General features: G+C 35.3%; 2 protein-coding genes across 2 annotated transcripts; one reads left to right on the top strand and one right to left on the bottom strand.

Annotated features, from left to right (window-relative positions):
* The first annotated feature begins 8,305 nt into the window (after nt 1–8,305).
* On the top strand, nt 8,306–9,262 carry LOC132628784 (NAC domain-containing protein 55-like). Its single transcript, XM_060344550.1, has one exon. It carries the CDS (start codon nt 8,306–8,308, stop codon nt 9,260–9,262), a length of 957 nt encoding a protein of 318 aa, XP_060200533.1.
* A 1,716-nt stretch (nt 9,263–10,978) lies between these two features.
* Nucleotides 10,979–16,607, bottom strand: LOC132626888 (putative methylesterase 14, chloroplastic). The gene is made up of 5 exons (XM_060341917.1): nt 15,687–16,607; nt 14,105–14,344; nt 13,854–13,997; nt 12,466–12,600; nt 10,979–11,384 (listed from the first exon to the last, which is right to left on the bottom strand). The coding sequence occupies exons 1-5, from the start codon at nt 15,951–15,953 to the stop codon at nt 11,112–11,114; spliced, it is 1,059 nt and encodes a 352-aa protein (XP_060197900.1). The 5' UTR covers nt 15,954–16,607; the 3' UTR covers nt 10,979–11,111.
* Nucleotides 16,608–25,945: the final 9,338 nt, after the last annotated feature.

The following is a 25,945-nucleotide window of genomic DNA, read 5'->3' as shown; positions in this document are numbered from 1 at the left end:
GATTAATATTGCTACAGTTGTCCCTGTGAATAATGTTGAGGGCCATCCTAAGACGTTTCATACTTCGATCGACACAAACCCCCTTAGCGTTGGAACTGATGCGGTGTTAGACACTGAATATTCAGGCCATGTGCACCAGGTGTCCGATGAAAGTTCTCACCAAAGTGAAAACTCAGTCCATGAAGTTGACACCGCGTTTGATTTGGTGGTAGAGGATTCAGAGGGGTTGCCTTTGCAGGTAACTCAAGTTCTTGACGAATCTAGTTGATGCCCTGAAAATTTGCTAATTCAAGTGAAAAAGAAAACTTTCAACTCCAATTTGGAAGAGAACAACAAGAAAAAGGACATTCTAGTTTTTGATCTAGACTTGGAGTGCAGGTTCAGTGGCGTACCGCATGAGGCTGACGAAGAAGTGAGGCTTGGTACCCAGGCCATTCAAAAGAAAGGAAGTTTCAAGTATCTTGGGTCTATTATACAGGGAGATGGGGATATCGACGATGATGTTTCACATCGTATTGGTGCAGGGTGGATGAAATGGAGGCTCGCCTCCGGAGTGCTGTGTGATAAGAAAGTGCCACCAAAACTTAAAGGAAAGTTCTACAAAGTGGTGGTTAGACCGACTTTATTGTACGGGGCGGAATGTTGGTCAGTCAAGAACTTTCACGTTCAGAAGATGAAAGTCGCGGAAATGCGAACGCTGCGATGGATGTGTGGGCACACTAGGAGGGATAGAATTAAGAATGAAGATATCCGGGATAAGGTGGGAGTGGCATCGGTGGAGGACAAGATGCGGGAAGCGAGACTGAGATGGTTTGGGCATGTGAAGAGGAGAGACACAGATGCTCCAGTGCGGAGGTGTGAGAGGTTGGCTATGGACGCTTTCAGGAGAGGCAAAAGGAGGCCGAAGAAGTATTGGGAGAGGTGATTAGACAGGATATGACACATTTTCAGCTCACCGAGGACATGACCTTAGATAAGAGGTTGTGGAGGACTCAGATTAGGATAGAAGGCTAGGTGGCTTATCCTTTCACCATCGTAGTTGTAGTTTTGCTCATGTGTTTATTGCCATTTGATTTCTGCATTTGATTGATGCTTATAGTTGTTGGGCCGTTGTACTTTGGTTATCTTATTTATCTATAGTATTTAATGCTCAAGAGGGTCTTTCGGAAACAGCCGCCCTACCTTTCAAGGTGAGGGTTAGGTCTGCGTACACTCTACCCTCCCCAGACCCCACATGGTGAGATCCTACTGGGCTTGTTGTTGTTGTATTCTCAGTCTCTTGTTATTGCAGTTTGGGATACAATGCCCGATATCAAGAGCCACGTCGATCTGCCCGTTGCCTCTATTTCCATGGATTATGAGGTAACATGTGATTCATTTTTTATTGAAACTGTGGCTACTCCGAGTACGTTGCGTCCTTTTCAGTTTGATCCTGGTTCAGACGAACACCCACTTCATATAGCCAAGGATCGCATTTACACTATTCCATGTTTTCCATTTGATTGTACCCATTCGTATAACTTCGTCGAATCTTTATGTATGAGATCCGGGAATAAGTTTTGAGGTTATGTTTCTAACATGTTATCCCGTGAACGTGGAGGCACTACAATTGCAGGGATGTTCTGGCAAGTTTTTCTGAGTTGTGTATTCTTACTCTATACGTAGAGTGTGGTATCCCGGACAATCTAGGTGTGTGAACCCCTACATCTTGCAATCTGATTCGGCACAAGCAGTTGCTCGTTCTTCAACTTTTACTCACTTTTATATTGTTGAAAGAGGCCTTTACTTCTACCCAACAACATTGGCACCAAAGGCGACTGAATTGCCTTGGAGAGAAAAAAAATTCTTATTTTGCTTTTAGCATGGCTTGATGAAAATAAGGCGCGACACCTGGATATACATACTTTCAAGACGTGCGTGCTCGCAGTTATTGTTTCAGCAACTCTTGGCACGCTTCTCCTTTGGGATGTTGATTCGGGCCTTGCACCTACTGCCAAATATCGCTATAGTTTCCGGTTACCTGGCATTCTACTTCTTCTAGCTTACTTCCATCGTCGCAAATCCGATGGATTAGACAGTAAGATCATATTCATGCCTCGTCAAATGTTCATGGACAACTAAATCTCTGATTTACTTAATGACATTTGCTATTACTTTTATGCTTTTAGAGGTACCAAACCTCTTGTCTCTACATCCTCTCTCATTTTAATTGGGCTAGTTTTCTCATTGGGTTTAGGAGAGAAATATTGTGCTGCATATTCAATTCAAGTTGTTGTGTTCGATATTAGAGCAGACACTGAAAGTGCCAACAAGAAAGTCACTGGATGAGAAAATTACTGTCCCTTGGATTGCTTTTTGGACTGCTGGCACTTACTCAATATCTATTCCTTGGTACACTAATCTACTTCCTTTCTATGAGGAGACACTATCCATTATTCTAGTGTTTTCAACCACTTCAAGAATCTGGTACATGACCTTGAATTTGCACAAATCAGTTATTGTCCTGAATTCTTTTGAGGAGTTGGCTCAAGAAATTAACAATGAGCTTCAATCAATGCTCTGGATTGGAAAGCAAAAGGGTGGATATGTGCTGCATCGAAGTTATGTAATTGTTATCATACTCCCCTTGAATGGAACTGAAGCGGAGAAGTATGTTCCACTTTATGAGTGTGATATTCTTTCATCATTGATATTGTTCTACTCGAACCTTGAGGACAAGGTTCTTTTTGAGACGGGACTATTCTAGTGATACCCACTACCTCCCGATAACACAAGTTTCGAGTAAAACTGTTTGTCAATGCCTAAAAGATGGCATGCTGGACAAAGTTTTTACTCTTTTCATTTTTACTTTTTTTGTCTACTGCTTAAGGAGGTATACATGCTTCATTCTTTTCCATCCTCTTGTGCATTTGCTTTCATTGTAGGCATCTCTTCCTAACTGCTAAAGTTGATTCGCTAATTATTCTCCTTGTAGGGGTTCATTGCTCGGAGATACGATAGAGAGGTGAAATTCTTTTTGCAGTATTCCAAACTTTCAGTCCTTTTCTATATCTAAAGTCATGTTTATATCCCCGTAGGATATTTAATGCTAGTTCTTCACCTAACTTTTACCTGTTTTCTGATTGAAGTTGATCACTAATTGCTGCTCTCCTTTTACTATTCCTTCTGTAGTAGATGCCTAATTTATTGGTCATAAAGTGGTTTTTTCTAATGTAAAAGCTCCTATAATCAGTTCCAATGCTTATCCTAGTTTTATAGTAATTCTGACCAAGGCAAAGGCTCTGCAGGAAATTGCAGCTTGTTTCTAGGATCAGTTCTTTTTCTCCTTTCTAGGATTTTGCTTGTTGACAAAGATTACAGTAACAGCCAATTTGCTTCTTCGTAGTTCAGCAATGCATTACTGCCATTAACATGTATGCTGCAAATATAAAATGTCTCATTTTCGCATTTATAACAAATCATCTAACCATGAAATTTTAAAACATGAAGTATCCCTCATGCACGTAGGGTTCAGAGAAGGGCCGCACCCCAAGGGGTAGTCAACCCTGATGCAATCAATGGCTAATACCACAGCTCGAACTCGTGACCTGTAGATCACAAGGAGACAAGTAATGTGAAATAAATAAAATTTTGGAAGAGATCTAAAACAAAGCAAAGGGATATTTTGATGATCTTTTTTTGTGCCTATTTTTCGTTATTCTTTCTCCCATTTTAGGCCTTTGCAGCTTCAACTGTTGCTGCTGCTTTGCTAGCAACAATTTGTACATAAAGGTCTCTGATCTTCACGCGAACAAGCGTCACGCCCCGAACCATGGCCTGGGCGTAACACGGCACTCGGGCCTTGCTTGCATGTGTCCGAGCGAACCTCATGGCTTGCTTGTCAACATGGGCATCAAAACAATATAATCTACATGATGCAATTTAAATGAATCATGAAAAATGTAATTTGCGGAATAAGTCTTGAAATTATCTCATAGCATGAAGTATCATGAAAACATAATAGTTTGCAAACATGAAAGCATAACTGACTCTGTGAACTAACATCTGTCTATGAAACCTCTAAAACATGTCTGGATACTAACTACCAGGACATAGCCCTGGACTACTATAAACTGAATACTAATACAGACTCCATATAGAACCCCGAGAGGAGTGGGGCTCACCAATAAGCTGATAACTGAAGTGATCCTACTGCGTAGGTGTATGCTCCTGAAAATCGGTATCTGCACCGTGAAGTGCAGGCCCCGGGCAAAAGGGACGTTAGTACATGGTGAATAGTACTAGTATGTAAAACCTGCTGAAACGAAGAACATGTCATAACATAGATATAGGACATGAACTGAAACTGAATGTAATTTGAACATGAGCATGAAACGTGAGTAAAGTCTGAAAACAGTAAATCAATGGAAATACATGTATATAAAACTACTTGTAACGTGGGGAATGCTATAGTATAACCGACAACATGATTCTGGTACTTGCGTCCTACCAGCAGAACACTCACACCTTGCCAGGGGTATGAGATTTAAGTAATAATAAGCATGTAAGGATCCAAACTGCATAATGAAGGTGTTGCCTCCTTGCTGACAACCCTTATCCTACGGTGGCAACGTAGTTTCAGGCTATCTGAGCCTTCTCGGTTAACTAAGCAATTCCCAAAAACATGAACATGATATAGTTGGCTAAGAAGCCCATGATTTTCGTGAAATAACTTGTAAATAACTTGTAATCATGATTTCACGAAATAACTTGTAAACATGGTTTCATGGAGTAACTTGTAAACATGGTTTCATGAAATAACTTGTAAAGTCTTGCAAACATGTTCTTGATTCATGAGTAATAAGAATAGTTCGTAATCATATATATATAATTGACTTGAAAACATGCTTGTAACTTGCTAGATAAAATCATAAAGTTTCATATAAACATAATGAGAACACATGAGGATGAATTCAAGATTCATGGATTAAGCTAGGGTTCCTAATAACCGTAATGGAAGATTAGGAATACAACAACGAATATAGATACAAAATTCCTGTACATAAATACGGGCTACCAATATGTTGGGTTTAATGCCCTGGGATTTGAACTTCATGGATATCAAGAAACGGAGCATGGGGAAGAACGTAGAGATTCCCACATGTGGATGGAAGTTCTACATACCTTAATTGCTCCAAAATCTTGAACTAAAGACTTGAATTTTGGAGAAGATTTCCTAAATCTTGATTCTTGAACCTTGAGATGGTTTTCTTGATAACCCTAGATTAGGAACAATGATTTCTTGCTTAGATTATTAGAGTATATGTTAGAATTGAGTTGGAAAGGTTTACTCAAGTTAGAAAGGGATTAGGAACTTGAATTCAACCTAGAATCATGATAAACTTACCTTGGAAGGTTTTTGAGGCTTGAGACTTGTTCTTCCTGACTTTAGGGTAATTTTTCGTGACTAGGGGTGTTAGGGAAATAAACCCCAAGGTTAAATATAACTTAAAACGCGAAATCCCAACTTTTAACCCGAAATCGACCTGTTTCGCGATGCGGGTGCATCGCGCGACATTCTGCAACTAAAAACTCAGAGTTGCGCGATCGGTCCGCGAAGCGGGGCCATCGCGCTCTCTCTCACGCGCCCTCACGCGCCCCGAGAAGCGACGGGTGTCGGTTCTGCACAGTGTTCGGTAAAATAGGCATAACTTCTTGTACACAGATCTGTTTGGGCTCCACAATATACCGTTGGAAAGATATTTCAAAGGGCTACAACTTTCATGTTTTAAGTTTCCTCAAATTCCCAATGTATTTTCACGAAATTGGACTGGAAGGCAGACATATCGAAAACTTAGCCGATTCTATAGAATTTTAAGTGCCTTACTATTAGCCATATTGAGACGATCATATCTCCTTGCTCCGATCTCTGATTGGCTTGGTCCTTATATCTTTAGAAAGGTATTTCTACATACTACAACTTTCATTAAGGGTACTTTCCCAAATTCCCAACTAATCAAGGATTTATGGCTACCCGAAGTAGACCTATCAACCATTTTCTCAAAACGTTCAAACCTTCAGTTTTTTTTCCACTAAAACTCTAATGATACGAGTCCAAACTTAGTTCCAAGATACGGGGTGTTACAACAAGTGTCTGGAAGAAACTTGTTCCATTGTTGTTTCCAGGAAAATCAGCATGTTTCAACATTTGTTGAATAACTCCACCACAGAACTTTGTGGAGAGACTGCTCAAATGGCTTTCAACATAGATGAGTTCATGTAGTCTGTCAAATTGGCCATCCATTTCCAAGACAGATATCTATTTAACATTAAAAAATCACACAGTGAATAAGAAGCATATTGTATGATTGTAGCAAGTATCCGGAAGAATTAGTCGAGGTTCTTGCAAGCTAGCCCGAAAATCACGGTTACAAAAAGAAAGAACCATATTGTATGATTGAGTAATGAAATAGACCATTTTCAGCAACAAAAGGATTTGGAGACGACAACATTAAAATTTCATCAAAAGTTGCGACCGTTCTAGTACTCGAAATCTGTAATTTTTTTCAGACGAATATCTAGCTCACTTGGATAGCACTATCAGCGTTAGAGAAAAAAATACACAACAAATATATGAGAATCGTACATTTTTAATTTGAAAAATGGGAGTTTAAGAACCATATTGAAGAAAATTATGCTTAAATATTTTTTTTTCTAAATAATATTTCATTTCGTGTCACAAACACCAAATACTTAAAACTAGATTTCATTATAAAGAAAGATAGAGTTGATAGGGAGAAAGGGAATTTTCTTTATTATTTCCTTTTAAATTTTTAATTCCACAACATTCAAAAAAAAAAAAAAAATAGTTAATTTGCCAAACGGAGTCACAACTCTTTTCCAATTTATTTTTTGTATTAATAATAGCTAGTTAGTTTCATGAAACGACAAGCAAAAATGAAGTATGTTATGACAACGCGCGAATCACATGAAGCAAATGCTTACTACTTCAGATGTGCGTATAATTACTGCAGTACGAGTCAAGAATATTCCAGTAAGGGATATTCAACATGAAATTGAACCAGAAATAATTAACTCCAGTACCTTAATTTTTTTTGTCATCTGTTAGTACATTATACAGTCAAACCCCTCTATAACAGCATCGTTGGGTCCGAAATCTTTTGGCTGTTATAGAGAGTTGTTGTTATACACCTATAACAACATTTGCCATTAAAATAATATGTGGCTGTTATAGGCAAAAAAAATGCATAAAACCTATGCTTCTTATTTTTAATGTTGTAAAAAATAACAAATTATTTAAAATTTAAATCTCAAAGATATGAATACTTCACTAACTAAACATTTAAGAAAGTTAATACAATTTCAATAAATTCATAACTGAATGTATAAAGTTTTAAGCTCTAAGACAGACATTTTAAATCTATAGAAATATAGTATATTAAAATATCAAATTAATTTTTTTTCCATGAAGCTCTTTTATTTATTGTAATAAAACAATGATATTCATATGTATATTAAATAAAGTTATAGAAGACAATGATATTCTTAGATTATAAATATGTATTCATATGTAATATTCTGTCATAAATATAGTATATTAAAGTGTCAAATTAACTATTTGATCAAAATCTATACACTTATTATTGGTAACCATATATATTCCATTTTTTATAAAGATAATTAACTACTATATTACCCGAAAAAGCAAATAGCTATTATATGGAGGGTAATTTTACAAAGAGCGTACTGTCATAAAGTTGGCCGTTGCCATTATAAGTAAAATGTTGTTATAGAGAAGTAAAATATAACATAAAAGATCGATTCCGAAAAATCTTAGCTGTTATAGAGAGGTGTTGTTATACGCGGATGGTGTTATAGAGAGGTCTGACTGTATAACTAACTCCAATATTGACGCACAAGAAAATTGATTTTTATGTTTAATTAATTCTTGTTGAACTCAAAAGTTTCCAAAAAAAAAAACAGGTTTCCATATCAAAAATTTCCATACACGCTTGGTTAGAGAAAAACGTTTGATTAGGAAATAAAATTTCCATATATAAGTGTAATGCTTTGGGCTTAATTGCCGAGTGCCTCAGAAAACCTATCTATAAACTTTTTATATGGAAACTTTTACTCTCTGTTTTATTAATTCTAGTTGAAGTGAAAAGTTTCCCAAAAAAAAAAAAAAAAGTTTCCATATAAAAAGTTTCAACACACGCTTAGACTGACTCGCAAATCGGTCTATAAACTGTGACCTTCCTTGGCCTTTCTTTTCATTGTTATTGAGAAAAGAGATCAAGTAGTGATGGAGAAACTTGGAGAGGGTTACCGTTTTCATCCGACAGATGGAGAAGGGCTTACTTTCTTGTTGAGATTCATTGCTGGACAAGTTATGAATGATTCTGGTTTCATCACCACTAATGTTGATGTTTACGGTAAACATGAACCATGGCAGATTTATGATCATGGAGTACCCTGCGGTGATGATGATGATGATGACGATGACAGCGACTGCACTCAGTATCGCTATTTCATCACAAAGCTCAAGAAGAAGAGCAAGTCCAAGTATAATCGCAATGTGGGAAACAAGGGCAGTTGGAAACAACAAGACAAGGGCAAACCAGTTATATACTCATCATCGTCACCCGTAATTATTGGATGCAAGAAGAGCATGTCTTACGTGAATAAAGGGTATAATAAGAAAGATGGGAATTGGCTGATGAAGGAGTACGAGCTCTCTAGTGTTATTCTTCAGAAATTCGACGAGGATTGCAGAGATTATGTGCTCTGTGCCATCAAGAAGAGACCCGTTACTAGTTCTTGTCATTCCGAGACTTCCACTGTCACAATCTTGAACAATTTTCCTGATGAAGTAACTTGTAATTCACACTCTGAATCTGAAACCATGGGTTTCTTGAATTTTCAAGAATCACATCAGGCTGTGGAATCGAATAGTACTGCTGATGAGCCGTTACAACTAGTGGAGCGATATGATGCAGGGGACTCTATGCAGAGCAATTCATCAGTACAAATGGCAATGTCACAATCCCAATTAGATGTTCTTGAATGGGACAAAAACGACTTGGAAGAATTAGAGGGGATGTTACGTGATATGCAACAGGACGACATGAATATTGGTGAGCCATTATTAGCAACAGAGGCCTCATACACTGCCATGCTCAATTTTGTGCCTGAAGATGTGCTTAGCTTTGATCCATGGGAAATTCTACTTGACATTGATCAGATATTACAAGGAACGTGAGACCACTTGTTTTGCTTATTTACTGATGTTGGAAAAAAATGTAATATTATGTAGACATTCTTTAACAAGCTGTATAATTCTTTTGTAGTAGATGGTTGAACATTTATTAAGTCCTTCCTTCCTTTGAATTTCTTTTTCATTAAATTTCTGTACTTATATATGTTGTAGTATTAGTTTAACTGATTAGTTTCTAAAGTATACCTGGCTAAGGTTAAAGAGAGAAGCAAAATTAGATGAGATGATTGTTGTTTTATTAAAGCCGTTTGATCTGTGGAATTATGTGGTAAGTCATTTTAATCATTATGTGCTTTTTAGCTGTTTGATAAAATGCCAAATTGAATTTTATTCATATATTTGCACTCAGTTATGTTATAATGGCGACTATTTGATCAGGTAATTAATGGGTTATTGAATTTAGATTAGGTCTCGACTCTTTGAGACTTTTCGACCCATATTAACTTAGCAGGTGCCTATTTTTGTTTTTTAGCATATGGTGTTACAAATAGTCTCCTGAAGTTTTGCAGGTATTATAGACAATAGATACTTAGTTATTATACCCGAGAGTTCAGAGATATCAATCTGGGTGATACTTTATTCTCTTCCATCTGTTTGTGCATTTGCTTTCATGGTAGGCATCTCGCTGAAGTTGATTTGCCCTTTCGGGATTCATTGTTCGGAGATACGATGGAGAGGTGGAATTCTTTTTGCAGTAATCCAAACTTTTCTGTGTCTGAAGTCATGTTTTTTATCCACCTGCTAGTCATACTTTTTCATCTAATTTTAACCTGTTTTCTGATTGAAGTTGATTATCACACTAATTGCTGTTCTCCTTTTACTATTCCTTGTGTAGTAAGAGATGAATCATGGCTTTTGTGATTCATAGATGCCTAATTTATTGGTCATAAATGTTTTTTTGGTAATGTAAAAGCTCCTATGATCAGTTCAATCTCATGACATCCTACCTCACAAACTGCCTAAACACTTATCCAAGTTGTATAGTGACACTGACCAAGGCAAATGCTCTGTAGGAAATAGCAGCTTGTTTCTAGGATCGGTTCTTTTTTCCCTTTCTAGGATTTTTCTTCTTGACAAACATTATAGTAACAGTCACGTGGCTTCTTGGTAGTTCTGCAATGCATTACTGTGGTCTGCCACTAACATACATGCTGCAACTTTTCCTTTCACTCTCTTGGCGTTATAATCTAAACCTTGGCATGAGGAAAATCTGGTACCCCTTTTTTATAGCTGTATATATTTCGTTAAAAATATCATACCTAGAATTCTTTGTTTTGCCCTTAAGTCTTGTTCAAAAAGTCAACCGGACAATCAAATTCCAACAGATTAATGTCTTCAGCATGTCGTTTGACTGCCTCTTCAGGATAATCGTTATACAAAAGCCCTTGAGGGTATCATGGTGATACTGTTTTTACTGCAAGCCAAAAGTCAGCATGATACTTAACATAAAGGCAAGAACCAGAAATAAGCCATAATCTGAAGACAGAAAGTGCACCTCGAAGATTTCAATGTATCTGTAAACTATGACAATAGAATGGATTAGTGCCAGTTGCCATTGTCACCTGTGTTTATAGACCAACTAATAATGGATAGAACCAAACAGCTAGCTCAGGTGAAACAAGAAGTTGGTAACTCTAACCAAATGTATTTCATACTTTAAAAGAAATAAATTAAACCAAATATGAAAATGGATATGAAGCCTGAGAACCCAACCAATTTTTCTTTTATACAACCAACAGCCTCGTGGAACAGATTGTACAGCCGCCAAAAGGAACAACAAAAGCTATTTTCTGTGAGAAGTAAAAGATCTGTTGTTTCTTTCATATGAACATTCCTATGGAATCTGAGCAATTTCAACCAAAATCTTATGCAGCGACTGTGGCTTCGAAAAGAATGGGCAGTGGTCACTGCCTTTGATCTTGAAGACACCTTCAGGAGGGTTTTCCCTCACAAGCTTTTCTTGGACATCTGGTGAAAGAGCATGATCATCCAATGTCTGGACATAAAATCTATGACTTGTTCCATATTTTTCAGGTGTCAATGATAGTTTCTCCATTACTGGACCAAGAGGAATGGGTCTCATTGAAACCATCGCCAAAGCAACATCCTACAGGAAATGATAGGCACCATCAACATGTCGATAAACATCAAATACAATTTAGGTTTTTCTTCATTGAAATTTTGCTTCCAAAATACGTTATCGAACATGGGAAGATTAAGTCAGCCAAAAGGAAGCAGGAAAGGGGATATCCTAATCCTCTATGGTCCACTTCTCTATGATTTTTATCACAACGAACCAATCTTGAAAAGTTCTGTTATCTTAAGCATATCTTCAGTAGACACAAAGCTACTAATGGTTTCTATGCTTTATTTTACACTCTGTTAGGTGCTTTAGAATCTCTTTAATGATTTTGTGATTGAAACCAGCGCAAAAATAAAACATCACTCGTGCTCTCAGAAAGGTCGCTTTGGAAATAGCTATGTACTTCCTTGGAAACATTACTTTCCACCCGAATCCTTTCCTGCGCAGTCTACCGTTTCTAACAAGAAGTCAAAAACGAAAAAACCGAAGGACAGAAAAAGAGACAGAGTCCAAAGGCTTTCCATAATAGGTAGAGGAGAAATCACTCTATTGGAACTTTTTAGCTCAACAAACATAAACAACATTGTCACATTTCAGAACAACAAGAAATTTCTGTGAAATAGCCATGGGATAAAAAATATTTACCCTTAGATCCCAAAAAAAAATAAAAAATTCTCCATTTTGACTACTCAAAAGCCGAACAGAAATTTGGTCATGGGCATCTTCAAGAAAATTCTAAACCCATTACCTATTTGCGGTGGTCTGTAACTTTAATCTTTCATCCTAACAAAATAAGTTTCATTTTTATATTAAAAAATAATCTCTCATCCTAAACTTTTTTTGAACCTAGTTCTAAAACCGAATCCCGATCTTTGAAGGTTGAATCTGGGGCAAACATTTCGGGACGGAAGGATTACTTCACCAACAATAAGCGTTGGAAGTGCTTCTATTATTTTACTTTTATTTTACTTGTATTCTCCTGAAATGGAGTTGCTTTAATGTGTATGATCCATGTAAAGCTGATGCCATCACCAGAAATATCCTATCATACATGCATTTGCAGCACACTACAAATGATAAATTTCCAATTGTATAACGGAAGTACCTTTGCAGCAGATTGATTGAAATATAGGCCATGCATCTGCTCCTTCTCAAACATGAAGCCAGTAGGAGGCTTCTCTTTACCATTCCCATAAATTAAAAACTTAGATTCCTTCATAAAAAGCTCTGCCGACCCAAGCTGCAAAATAGACCTCACGTAAACACATCATGGTGGAAATATATCTATAACAATAATTGACACTAAACTAGCATTTCAGAGGCAGGGTTATTCTGGGATGTGAATGATTTCCTTTGAGATGTTCAATCGATCGGTTATCATGAAATAGGCGGTGAACCAACAACTGGTACAATATGTATCCTGTCCTTTTTTACCTCATCAATTCTGCACGATGCATTTTATGATATGGATGAACTGAGATTTTCATTCAGTATTCAAAAACTCATTTTTCTTATATACCACTTTGTAAAAGTGTTAAAATTCCAACTTTCAACACATTATAATATGCTTCAAAAGATTGGTGCAGAAAATGAACTGGTCAGCCTGAGGCTGGATTGCAATGTGGAACATTTCAAATGCTGAGAATTCCGATCAAAAGCTTACACCGCTCATGTCCCATTTTCAGTGTTTTGCCTTTCTTTCCCATGTTCAGGTCTATTTTCTTGTGCAGGCCTCTATTATCAAGGTGAGATGACCCATTAGAAGTTGTAACAATGTTTGTCTCACAAATAAGGACTAATTTTAGGAAAGAGAAAATAGACTTTTGTAAAAGCTTGAACATGCTTTCAGCGAAGAACATTTGGTATGGCTCAAAGGTAGAGAAGAAGCACAGCGGAAACTGTTACCAAAAGAAAAGAATCATGTTTTGTAGCCTTTTTGACACTGTTAGCTCTAGTTCAAAGACATAAGCACCCCAGTGTTGTACAGAGCTGACTACTCGTACAAAGAAGTTGCTTAAATTAAGAGTTCTGAAGCTAGCGCCGATGTGGCATATTAAAGAAAAAGTAAAATGTTTTTAGAAGGGGTCAGTGGACGCTTATTCTATTCCACCAAAAAATATTTACTTCTGGACCTGCGTTCCACATACAGTGCTGTATTTTCTTTCTGCATATTTTATTACTTTTAGCTCTTTATGCAGCAAAAATACTATAGCAACTCTATGAAACCTCAACCAAAATGCCATGGTGCTTCAGGAGCCACGACTGCAAACTCGGGGCAATTATTAGGCTACTCATGATTTGGTATCTGTATCTTTTTCCACATACACACTGGAGCAATTTTGATTGTGCTCAGTCTTCTAGACTACTTCATCCACAAAAAAGGTACTTTTAGACAATGCATTACTTTGATTTTTAGTTCAACCGGTATCAGGAATAAGTTGTCAATACCCGTTTTCAAATAGTTTTACATTTTCGGTCGTAGAGGAAAGATACCTCTTCAGCAAACACATCAAAAGGCCTCTGTCCATCAGATATCATTGTAGCACAAAGAAACACTGCTTTCGCAATTTTCTGTGGGAAAAGCTCCAAGGCATAGGAAACACAAGCACCTCCAACACTGTGACCTACCAAAATTACCTAAAGGAGAACACACAATCATTTTTAGGTTTAAACACAAAGTTAGCTTTTGTTGGGGATTCTTTCATAGTAATAAATGAATAAGAAATCTGACAAATACCTCATACCTTTTCATCGTCCGGCAAGTTTTCCAGATAATCAATCAATGGTTTTGAGTACTCCGCCAGTGTTGTCACATTTTTTGTATATGTCAGATCAATCCCAGATCCAGTGAGATCTATGGCTGTGGGCAGCAATCCTGTTTCCTCCAATAGAGCAATAGTTTTGTACCAACACCAAGCTCCGAATCCTTCTCCATGTACCAAGATAAACTTCTTTGTTTTGATGCTCTCCAAAAATTCTGGTAACTTTACAGCATAAAATTTGTAAGGCAACTAATAGTGACACATAAATTTATAAATAGGTTAGTTTTTGATAATGTTTTTTCTTCTTTAATCACTGCAATGTCACTCACGTAGATTCGTACATCGGAATACATAATGCAGAACAAACGATTAACAGATAAAATCTAAGAATGTATGAACTAGAAAGTGATGGGCCATCTACTCTCGTATCGCCCAACCTAGGTACTCTGAATGGCAAATACAAGCTGCAACCATGTCTGCACAAAAATCTGAAAGTAAATATGTTCCAGGTAACCTTTGCAGTAGACTAATGACAAGCAAAGTCAAGTGCAATTACATATGCCTCAACATAAAGTTGCTCACCATCTATGCAGTGAATTGCAAGTACTCCCTTAGAAAATCTGCACAGGTATACTAATACTGCTACTAGGGCTATGAACACTAGAAAACAGAGCAAGAATAAAAGGAGATTGGCTTTTGGGTCCTCATATCAACCATACACAAAAAAATTACAGTGTAGGCAATAGTATAAATATAAGATTAAAAAAAAAAAAAAAAGAGAGAGAAGAAAGTAACAAAGAAACAAAGAAATTGCCCAACCTTATACTTTCGGGCCCTGGGAATATTCAACCCTAAACTTCCAAAACCAAAGGAAATTCCACAAAAGAAAGAACACAAAGGAAATACTTGTTAAGAATCTTACAATGATGAATTTTTGCAATGTAATATCACCAAAAATAAGAAAAACCAAAGAAAAAGATGGGTTTTGAGAGTTCATTTTGTTCTTTCTTTTTGTACCTTTCTAAAAAAAGGATTTCGAAAAGGTGAAAGGAGATTAAAGTTTTCACTTTTTGCAACAAAAGGTGCCTTTCTTCTCTTACCCTTTTTAGTTTACACTTCTCCACATTATCAAGAATCCAAAAAGAGAATCATCATTTCTACGACCAATTCCACAAAATACAACAACAAAAAACAAAAAGGTTAACTTTTCAGTGTTCCACACCTCTACCCCATCAAAATCATAATAGCAGAACTGAATAGACCAACCAATAAATTAAAAAGTCCCCACCTAGATTCCACTCAGACTCAGTTTTGCAATATATATCCATAGATCCCAAAAACTGATTCAAAGTAAAACTGAACATACATAACAATAACCTCCAAAAAGGAAAAAACTAAAGCAACTGTATAACATTCAATTTGTTTCTCTTACTTACTTCCCTTTTTAGTCAATTTAAAAAATAATGTTATCTTTCCATTTTTGGCAACTAGTGGTACATTCTTACATATGATTCAAGAACCTTGTTTCACTTTCTCAAAACCAGAGAAACAGATGAGATGATACCTGCTTAGAATTGGGAGTGGATTCAGACAAATCAGTACGACGACGAGAACTAGTGGATCCAATACGTCTAGACATTGATCCTTCAAATCTTTGAGACAATTGATGTTGTTGTATTGCCATTGATAAAGCTTGTCTATGCAATAATTCCTCTTCTAGTAGTGACCTTCTCTTTGATCTCTCCATTCTTTTACTTCTTGATCCTACTATTCCAGTCCTTCCATTTTCCTTTGTTTCTTTCTTTGTCATGCATATAAATCGATTACCCATCTTTCAGAATCCAAATAATATGTGAATTTTTGTTCACAACCCAGATACTATTTTGCTCAACAATATGTGAAACTGGTCTCAAAAATGAATTCTTTTGCACAACCCAGATACTCTTTTGCTCAAAAATATGTGAAAACTGATTTTTTGTGCACAGCCCAGATACTCTTTTTTCTCAAAATATGTGAATTTGGTCTGAAAAATGAATTTTTGTGCACTACCCAGATGCTATTTTGCTTTAAAATAAACAAAAAATTACGAATTTTGAAAGTAAAATGGAGATTTTGCGTAGAATTTGGATACTGTTTTTTTTTTTTTTTTTTTTGCTGAAAAGTCCTGAAATAGTGAATCTGAACTGCCAAAAATGGAGTTTTTAGTACAAAACCCAAATACTGTTTTGATTAAAGGTCCATAAAATATGTGAATTTCTATTGCAAAAATGAAGTAGCTAAAAACTGAGAAACTATTTTGACAAGTAGCAGCTAAAAATGACTCTCAATAGGGGAGTAGTGAAAAAACGACGACGTTTTGTTGTTAAGGAGTAGGTAGTGGCGCCTGGTTTATTAATCCATCATCAGCGCAAATTATGCAACAAATAACTTTACTCCAACTGCATATGCAACCAATTTAATGCTCTTTATTTGTTTTTCCAACGTTGACAATTGAAAACCAGTATTTAATTTTGATCTATTTATTTGTTTTACTCTAGCGTAGTGAGTTTGTTCAGAAAATTTTCACTGCAAAGTTGAAACCGATATTCGTCTTATCTAGCCAGTTGTCATTTTTGTCTCTAATGGCGGAAAAGATAATTACACAAAATACAGATATTCCAAGAAAAAAAGATTTTCGGATTTATTACGCTCTCGTTTGGTCATAAATTTTGAAATTGAAACTTGAAAATTTGAGTTTTTAAAGTAGTGTTTGGACATGCATTTTACTTGATTTTTTTTTTAAAATTTTTGTGAGTGAAAGTGAAATTTCACCCAAAAAGTGATCTAAGTCAATATTTGGAATTTGAAAATATTTTGAAGATAAATTTTCATTATCTGATCAAAATTCATGGCCAAACAAATATTCGAAGATAAATTTTTAAAATATGATCCAAAATCTATGGTCAAACGCTAGCATAATTTATATATCTCATGTTATGAGATATTAATGATTATAAAAGTACATCAACCAAATAAAGTAAAATTAACTTTAAGCATATAATTATTTTTGCCAGGTTATAATTAAACAGTGTTACATAAAAATGAATAAGAGAGAGTATTAATTGACACCTACGTTAACACTAATTTTTGGTTAGGAATTCCTTTAACGGTAAATATGATTTGATTAGAATAATGAAGAATTATTTATTGAGGAGATTACGGTTGAGATTGTCTTTATCTCATTCATTTTTTGTTTCTAGTATTTGCCAAATGGTGAGATTCTCTATTTATTAGACTACAGGTCTCAAAATACACGGTGTGATTGGAGTATGGGGATCAATGCATCTTATTATTCTGAATTTTATTTTTATTTATTTTAAACATATAATATATATACAAAAAATTTACTTTTACAATCTTGATTTGTTTAGCACTATTTGATTGAACATGAATTTTAAAAGTAAATGAGAACATTTGACACATAAATTAATGTGTACAAGGTACCAAAAGTACTCTCCTAGTAAATTTACACGTATCATGTCAACCGCAATAATAGCATTTCATTAAATATACAATAAAAATTTAATATATAAAGGTTTCAAAATTTAAAGATAGGTGAAAAGGAAATTGATGTGAAACAAATTAGGATAGAAGAAATACTACAGGACACATCATCGTAGTAATAGAGTCACAAAAAGGGATTGGATCGCATTGATTGAGCCTTTATTTTTCGCGTGAAATTTTTCATCGTAAAAAAAATATGTTTTAGGAAGATGGAGAAGCAAATTAAATATACTTTTTCAAAGAAAAGTTCCATAAACGAGTATAATATATATTCTCCTTTTATTTAACATCCAATTTATTCATTTTGAACAAATAAAAAATCTATATATATAATAAAGTTAGGCATAGAAGAGGTGATGTGGCACCTCTCTATGATCAGCATTAGTATTTATCTTTTTTGTCATTTTTTTAGCCTTTTACCTCATTTTTTCTGATTAAAAATTAAAATTAACTAAAGATGACGGAGCAACTACATTACATAACCTTAATGATTGCCTTAATCAAAATTCAAAAGTCACGCCTTTCTGGTTTAACTTTTTGCTTCTGTTTACCTCTTCATTTTCATTCATTAGACGTTTTTAAAAGGCCACACATTAAATTCCCATAAAAGTTAAAATTAAAGTTGTCCATTTGATTTCCCATTGTTGCCGTTTGCAGTGGAGTACTGTTTGTATTTGTCATACTAATGTGTTGTCATTTGCTTTCTCTAAGAATTTCCAATGGCAGACATTTATTATTAGTAAGCACCATAATAATATTGCATTAATTACTGTATTAATGTTGCAAAACTCTTTCATTACTATAAATATTAAACATTAGGGTGAATATTGATCCAACAATCAGCATGCATGTGAAACGAAAAGGTTCTATAAAATTTTGAAAACAAGACGAGATTAGGATGTGATTCAGAAAAAGCTTTAGAAGAATACCTATACAGGAATTACAGGCTATAACAAATAGGTATTTACTAATCTTTTCATTTTAAGAAAACTATCTGCTCTTTCTTTTCCGTTTTTAGGTGGTTGTTGAAAAAATTGCTGAAACTAATTGAAATAAAATGCGAATGTATTTTGGTTGGTGAATTAATCTTATCCTTTTTAATATACAATTATTGTGCTTGATTTCTAAGGAAAAGACTAAACTGCTTTTGGAGTTACACTATTAATTTATTTGACAAAAGGAAGTTGTGAAAGAGTGGATATAATTTTGAATTCAAAGATATAATTTTGAATTCAAACATTAAAATAGATTGTTTAGCACGAAGAAATGACATACTACAATGTACATATGCATAAAAAAAATATAATTTGTATAAGCCGTAGACGACAAAAAAGGAAGGAAATGGGGAGAAAAAGATTAAGAAATATCCTCACAAAAGTGCTATATGTTTCAATACTAAATAGACTGTTCTGCATGAATTTCAGTGAGAATTGACGACAATAGTGATCTACTAATCAGGAATTAAGAATATTCTCATAAAAGTGTTGTAGGTTTCAATATTTAATTTTGGGATATCAATATGAGGTGAAGTGATGTAAATATTACACGTATTATAATTTTTATGATTTTCTATTTCTTAGTTTATTTTTATTGTCTAAAAAAGAAGAATGGCGTTAATTCAATTATATTATCTACAAGCTTAAGGAAGTAAAAGAACAGAAAATAGTAAATTAAAGAAAATAAATTGAAATTGAATTATCTTGAGGTGACTTGTCATATGTATAGTTTGTAAGCGATACATTGGATTAAGAATGTCGTGGAGAATTTGCCACCTGAACAATATTCTTTGAGTAGAGGAAGAAAAAAGGATTTGCAATATATGTAAGGCTTACATCACCACATTTTTATATCACCATTTTTTTCTTTTTTATTATTTGATATTAAGTTTTTACTTATTTAAGGTCATATGCTCCGATTTAAATAATTTTTTTAATAAATTATCTTCATTAAAAGAGCAATCAAAACAATAGTAGAATCATATATGACCATCAAAAGTAGAATTATGTAGTGGGACTAATTAATATTTTTAAAAGAATAATAAGGCTAATTATGAACGTATTTTTTATTTGCTTTTAGGACCGCGCGATGCGCGGGCGAATACACTAGTTTAATAATAACTCTTACTTTTCAAATCCCTCTTCCCCAGCGTAGCACACGGCTTAGCTATCTATGGGAGTAACCAGGACTTGCATTGATATCAACTATTGATGAAACTTCTTTTGGGATATACCACCAATTTTTACTCGTATTATTTTTTGCAAAGACTACATTGAGACTGTATCAACAGAATCAGTGTCTGTCTGTAATAATTCTTAATTTTCTGTTTTTAACTTAAAGCTTTCATTCAGCAAAATAAAGAATCCCTTTTCTCAAACCTAACATGAGGTGCTCATTACACGAGGTCAAATAACCCTTCAAGAATATATTTGTATGAACTTCTCATGCTATTTGACTATTGGTTACGTAGACCCTCTAACATGTATTAGTTCAAAGTATAAATAATATTTTTATCAAATCAGAGTATAAACTATTAAAAAACAATTTGCATGCTAAAAGCATTGTAATAATCAATTGTTAATAGCGATGTAAATAAATATACACTACTCGATCTTTGAAATTATTTAAGAAAGTACTCTTATTAGTTATTCAAAAAGGATAGTGACAATGAAGTAACCGTTTGATTATATAAGAAAGTATTCTAATTGTTTTTCAAAAATAACAGTGACAATGAAGTAACAATTATAAAAACATAATTGCAATTTAATGATTGTAGTTTGATCCTGCACTAAATAATCGCAGCAATAAACATTTGACGATGATGTTTTTGAATGATTGTAATCCATCCCTCCCTCTCATCCCCTCACCACCAAACAATCAAAGAGTCCGGAACCAAAATGATCCCAAAAAAGTGCTTTTGAACCAAAATACCTCAATAAAAAAAAAATGACAAAACTATCTTTAGCGCAGTAATTTACTGCGCTAAAGGGGCCCTTTTTTTTCTTTGTTTTGGTTAACCCCTATTTCTTTACACTTTTTAACGTACTTCAACCATAGATTAATCATGCTTCGAGACCCCGAAACTTTAATATTTATATAGAACCCTACTTATTTTTGTGCTATTAATAAGGTAGGCTCAATACATCAAGGATAAACAAAACTTCGGATTGCTGTTTTAGTGGTTAAAAGTGCTTGAACTCCATTTTTATTTGAAAACTTGGTGTTATTAGCTTTAAATTCTTTATGAAAATACTTAAATTTGTTCATTAATAATAAACCGAAAGTAGTAAAAATCCAATCATCAAAAAAAGATTTTTTTTAAATACATTCATCAATTCATGCCCTTGAGATGATGAAAAACTAAATATATTAATATTCTTCAAAATAGCAACATCATCATAAATTAAACTTAAAACTAAAATCACAATATTCTTAATCATCATCAGAATAGAAGTCCTCAATATCGTCCTCAGAACAATATTTTGGGTTTCTTAAGACATATCTTTTTTCTATAGATGTTAGGCCAACTTTAGCATGTAAAATCTACAACGTCTTGCTAGCATTCTATTATTTTCTTTTCTAATCCTTTGTACGGCAGCCTCGCAAGTTTCTGGACCTACTCGAGGCATGGTTATTGAATACCTTGTTGGGATTTGAGCGTTGAGATTTTTCAAGACACGAACAAGACGTTCTGATTCGGCAAGCCGATGTGACCATTCTCGGCGTAAACCGCAATAATATTCTCGCCGATATGAATATTTCACACTGCAGAAATCATCATTACGCTCTATAAGAAGGTGAGGATTTAGCCCGTCTAGTTTGAAATCACTGTTATCACTCGAAAAATTGCTATGATTTGAACTCTCATCATCACTGCTATTTGGTTCTTTTGGAAGGAGTAAAGACCAAGTTGTGTTTCTACTACTCGACATTGAATACGTTATAGTCTAATAGTAAAAGAAAGGGCTACTTATATAGTTACAAACCCCCATGTACCCCTAGTTGTGCCGGGAGGAGGGGGGAGGGTCTTTATGACCCTACCTACTATACTTTATATAAAAAAAATATTAATCTTCATCGAATATCTCACAGTCCGAATCCCACTTGGATCTGAATCTGACATAACTATGTTGACCATATTCTACCTTGAGGCAACGTATTTTCATCCGATTGTTCTCTTCGCGAAAACGGTTAAGAGCAAAATTCAACTCTTGTAGAGTGCCACGAGGCATTGACAGAGCACTTTTTTTGGGCGTTTACGCCCTAGTGACCTCAAGTTTTGTTCCAGTGCTACAGCCTCCCTAACACGCCAATTCCACTTGTCTGTCATCATATTGTTGTAACGTTAGTTGTATCTCTCGTTGTGGGTTGTTCTAGTATTCAAAATCTTCACCCAATTCATTCAAAATCTTCACCCAATTCCCATGTCCTACCCATTGCGTCAAATATGTCTTCTAGAGAGAACTATATAACACAACTAATATCTCTAAATTGGTCAAAAAATGATATAGTAACTCAATTTTGTGTGGAATTTTGTGTGGTTGGTAGTTATTCATTAAATTACATTATATAACACTTGTTGCATGAAACCCAAATTTTGGATTCGAATTATGACATTATTCTGTATGACAACTGAGGGTGATAACACAGTGCAATGATAAAGCGCAGTAAAATACTGCGTTATTCTGACATAACGCAGTATTTTAGTGTGTTATTCTGCCACCCACTGACATAACGTGGTTAATTCATGCGTTATGCAGCACTCCGTACTTAATTTGATTTGACGTAACACTGCAAGACACACTAATTGCATGCATGCGTTAGTTGAAATTCAAACTTCAAACCTTATTAATACCAATTTTGTATGAAAGAAAAAATTCTAAGTTTCATCCAATTTTTAACACAAATTCTAAGTTTCATCCGAATTTTAACACAATTCTAAGTTTCATCCAACTTTTACATTTTGTACTCCTCCTAAATTAGTCAAAAAATGGAAGATGTTCCAAAAATTAGAGTTTCTTTATTCTGGGACGGAGAAATTATATTCGAGAAAAATAATTTGTGCTATGAATCTCCCCTAATCACCTAAATTATTTTAATTTTGATGTTAATACGATGTTCCTCATTGCTATATACTAATATTTCAACTTATTCAGGTTCCCTATTAAAGATTGTATTACAGCCGTCCTGAAAGTATATCGCAAAATCGTTAGTAGGCGAAAGACATATCTTGGGCGTAGGCGTGCACATGAGATAGTCTACGACAATTGGGAGGCCTCTTTCAAGAAGTTGCCGAGATACATGGAGGCTCTACAACACTTCAATCCTGGTATTGTTGTTGAATGGAAGCTCAAATAGAAGTCTGGTGTGCCCAGTAATATTTTTGAGTTTGTGTTTTGGGCATTCAAATCATGCATTGATGGTTTTGCTCATTGTTGGCCTGTAATATCAATAGATGGAACACATGTGTACGGGGTATACGACATAAAGCTACTAATTGCAGTTGGAATGGATGCAAATGGAGCTATATTCCCTCCAGCTTTTTGCAATTGCAGCTAATGAGAGCATTAGTACATGGGGTATGTGTCACGCCCCGAACCATGGCCTGGGCGAAACACGGAACTCAGTGCCTTACTGCATATGACCGAGCGAACCACATGGCTTGCTGAATCATCATAAGGCATAACATGAGCGGAATTTAACGTGAATGCATGATGAGCCTTTATAAAATGCAATAAGTCATAATACTTAATCAAAATACTTGTTTAAACATGAGTGCGGAAATAACATGAATGAGCCAAAAATGGCTATACGACTCCGAAAGCGTGACATGACATAACTGACTTGTCTAGTCTATGAAACCTTTAACATAAGTTTGAACATGGAAAACATACTCGCTAGGACAAGGCCCCCAGCATACCTTAGATGCATAGCTAATCATCAAATAAAGAGTTGACTGAACCCCGAATTAGATGGGGCTCACCAATAAGCTAATACGAATGTTGTCCTACTGAGCAGATGCATCGTCCTATAAATCAGTACCTACATCGTGAAATGCAGGCCCCCGGGCAATAAAAGGGGACGTCAGCACATTGAATGCACTGGTATGTAAAACAACTGAAAGAAATAACATGGGACATGGAATAACATGATAAGAACTGAAACTGAAAACCTGGACATGAACATGAGCATGAGCATGAGCACATGTATATATAACATAAGTAAAACATGATAAGTAGGGAGAGCATTTTATAAACCGACAACATGATATCACCACGTGGGTACGTGGAGTCTGGTACCTCGCCGGACCAGCAGAGCCCCCATACCTTGCCAGGGTATAAGGTGGTAACGTGCCTGATGGATCCATTCAGTGTGAAATTAAGGAATCGTCCTAACTGGGCGGAGCGATCCTTGTCCTCCGGTGGCTACGTAGTTTCAGGCTATCTGAGCCTTCTCGGTAATTCGTGCAACTCCCAAAAACATGAACATGATATAATTGGCTAAGAAGCCCATGATTTTCGTGAATTAACTTGTACTTGTCTTGTAATCATGATTTCAAGAAATAACTTGTAAACATGGTTTCATGAAATAACTTGTAAACATGGTTTCATGAAATAACTTGTATTTAGCATGTATGTATCTTCAGTCATGGCATGAAGATAGTTATATAATAGAATTGCATGAAAACTTGTAGACATGTAGGATATTCATGAAATAAGCATTTTTATTTAAAAACATGCATGCAAGAACCCATGGAATACAAGATATGGGTTTTCATGGATTACGGACGGATTCTCAATAATCATAAAGAAATATTAAGAACTCAATGGTGGAATTATAACAATTCATACATAATATAATCATGGACATGGACCTAGAGTTATCATGAGCATGGTATAGAAACCCTAATTTTAGTAGAGAATCACAATTTATGGATTATGAGGCGTGGGGAAGAACAATGATGTTCCCACACGTAGATAATAACTCTACACACCTGGTAATGCTCCAAAACTTGAATTAAAGAGTTGAACTTTGAAGAAGATTTCCAAAATCTTGAATCTTGAACCTTGAGATGGGTTTTCTAGTTTTGGAATGATGATTTCTTGTTTAGATTACAAGGATATGTATTAGAATTGACTTGGAATAATTAGAGTAGGCTTACCTTGGTGTTCTTGATGATGAAAGAGGGTAGGAGGTCATTTTATGGCTTGAAGGAATGACAAATAATGATTTGAACTGATATGGACAAATATATACTGTTCTGGAAAATTGAATTTTACACTCAGTTAAATACTGGCCGTATTTTGAAATACGGTACGTATTCCGTATGGACTGCACTGCGTCTCTTCAGTAAAATGGCCATAACGCTTTGCACAGATGTCCGTTTGACCCCCATAATATACCGTTGGAAAGGTATTTCAAAACTCTACAACTTGCATCAAGGAAGTTTTCCCAAATTCTAAATAAGTGTTGAAATACGGGCCGGATTTTGAAATACGGTCCATAGTTAACGATGTAACCTCTAAGTGTCAAATTCCAGAATGCTCAGAAATCTTTGGTACCAGTTTACGACTTGAATACGGGCCGTATACTGAAATACAGTCACTGTTCATGGGCGTAAACCTCCATCTTACAACTGAAGAGGAAATTTCAAATTCCCACATTCTTTATCTGATTTTCTAAGTCTAGGATCATGGTCAAAGCTTAGGTTAAAAATACGGGGTGTTACAGTATGTTTTTGGACTACTTCAGACAACACGTTATTAAGGATCACATGGGAATATGTGTTATATCAGACATAAATGCTGGCATATTGCACAATATGTTTAATTTGCAGGGATGGAAGCCGCCCTTTGCCTACCATCGTTATTGTTTAAGTCATTTGAAGGCAAACTTTCAAAAGGCATATCGAAGCCCAGCACTTTGTAATTGGATGTGGGTGGCTGCAACAGAGTATCAGGAGAAGAAGTTTCACCTGCAGATGGAGATTATTAGGTAGGCGGATGAGGAAGCCTTCCACTGGTTGAATGCAATTGATAAAGATAAACGGACATTACACCAGGATGAAGGTAGGTGATGGGGTATGCTGACAACAAACAGCTCCTAGTCATTCAATGGCTTGTTGAAATCTGCACGAGGACTACCCGTCACCGCAATGGTGAGAATGACTTTTAAGCAGGTTGTGGAGCGATTTGTCAATAGATCAAAAGAGGCTAAAGCATTTGCGGCAGAAGGCCTATGATGGATGCCAAAACCATCAAAAGTGCTCGAGTACCACAAATT

The sequence above is a fragment of the Lycium barbarum genome, chromosome 2 (assembly GCF_019175385.1).
Source record: "Lycium barbarum isolate Lr01 chromosome 2, ASM1917538v2, whole genome shotgun sequence".
Taxonomy (NCBI): Eukaryota; Viridiplantae; Streptophyta; class Magnoliopsida; order Solanales; family Solanaceae; genus Lycium; species Lycium barbarum.
The sequence above is the reverse complement of the archived record's forward strand: the minus strand, read 5'-3'. Positions and strand labels throughout refer to the sequence as shown.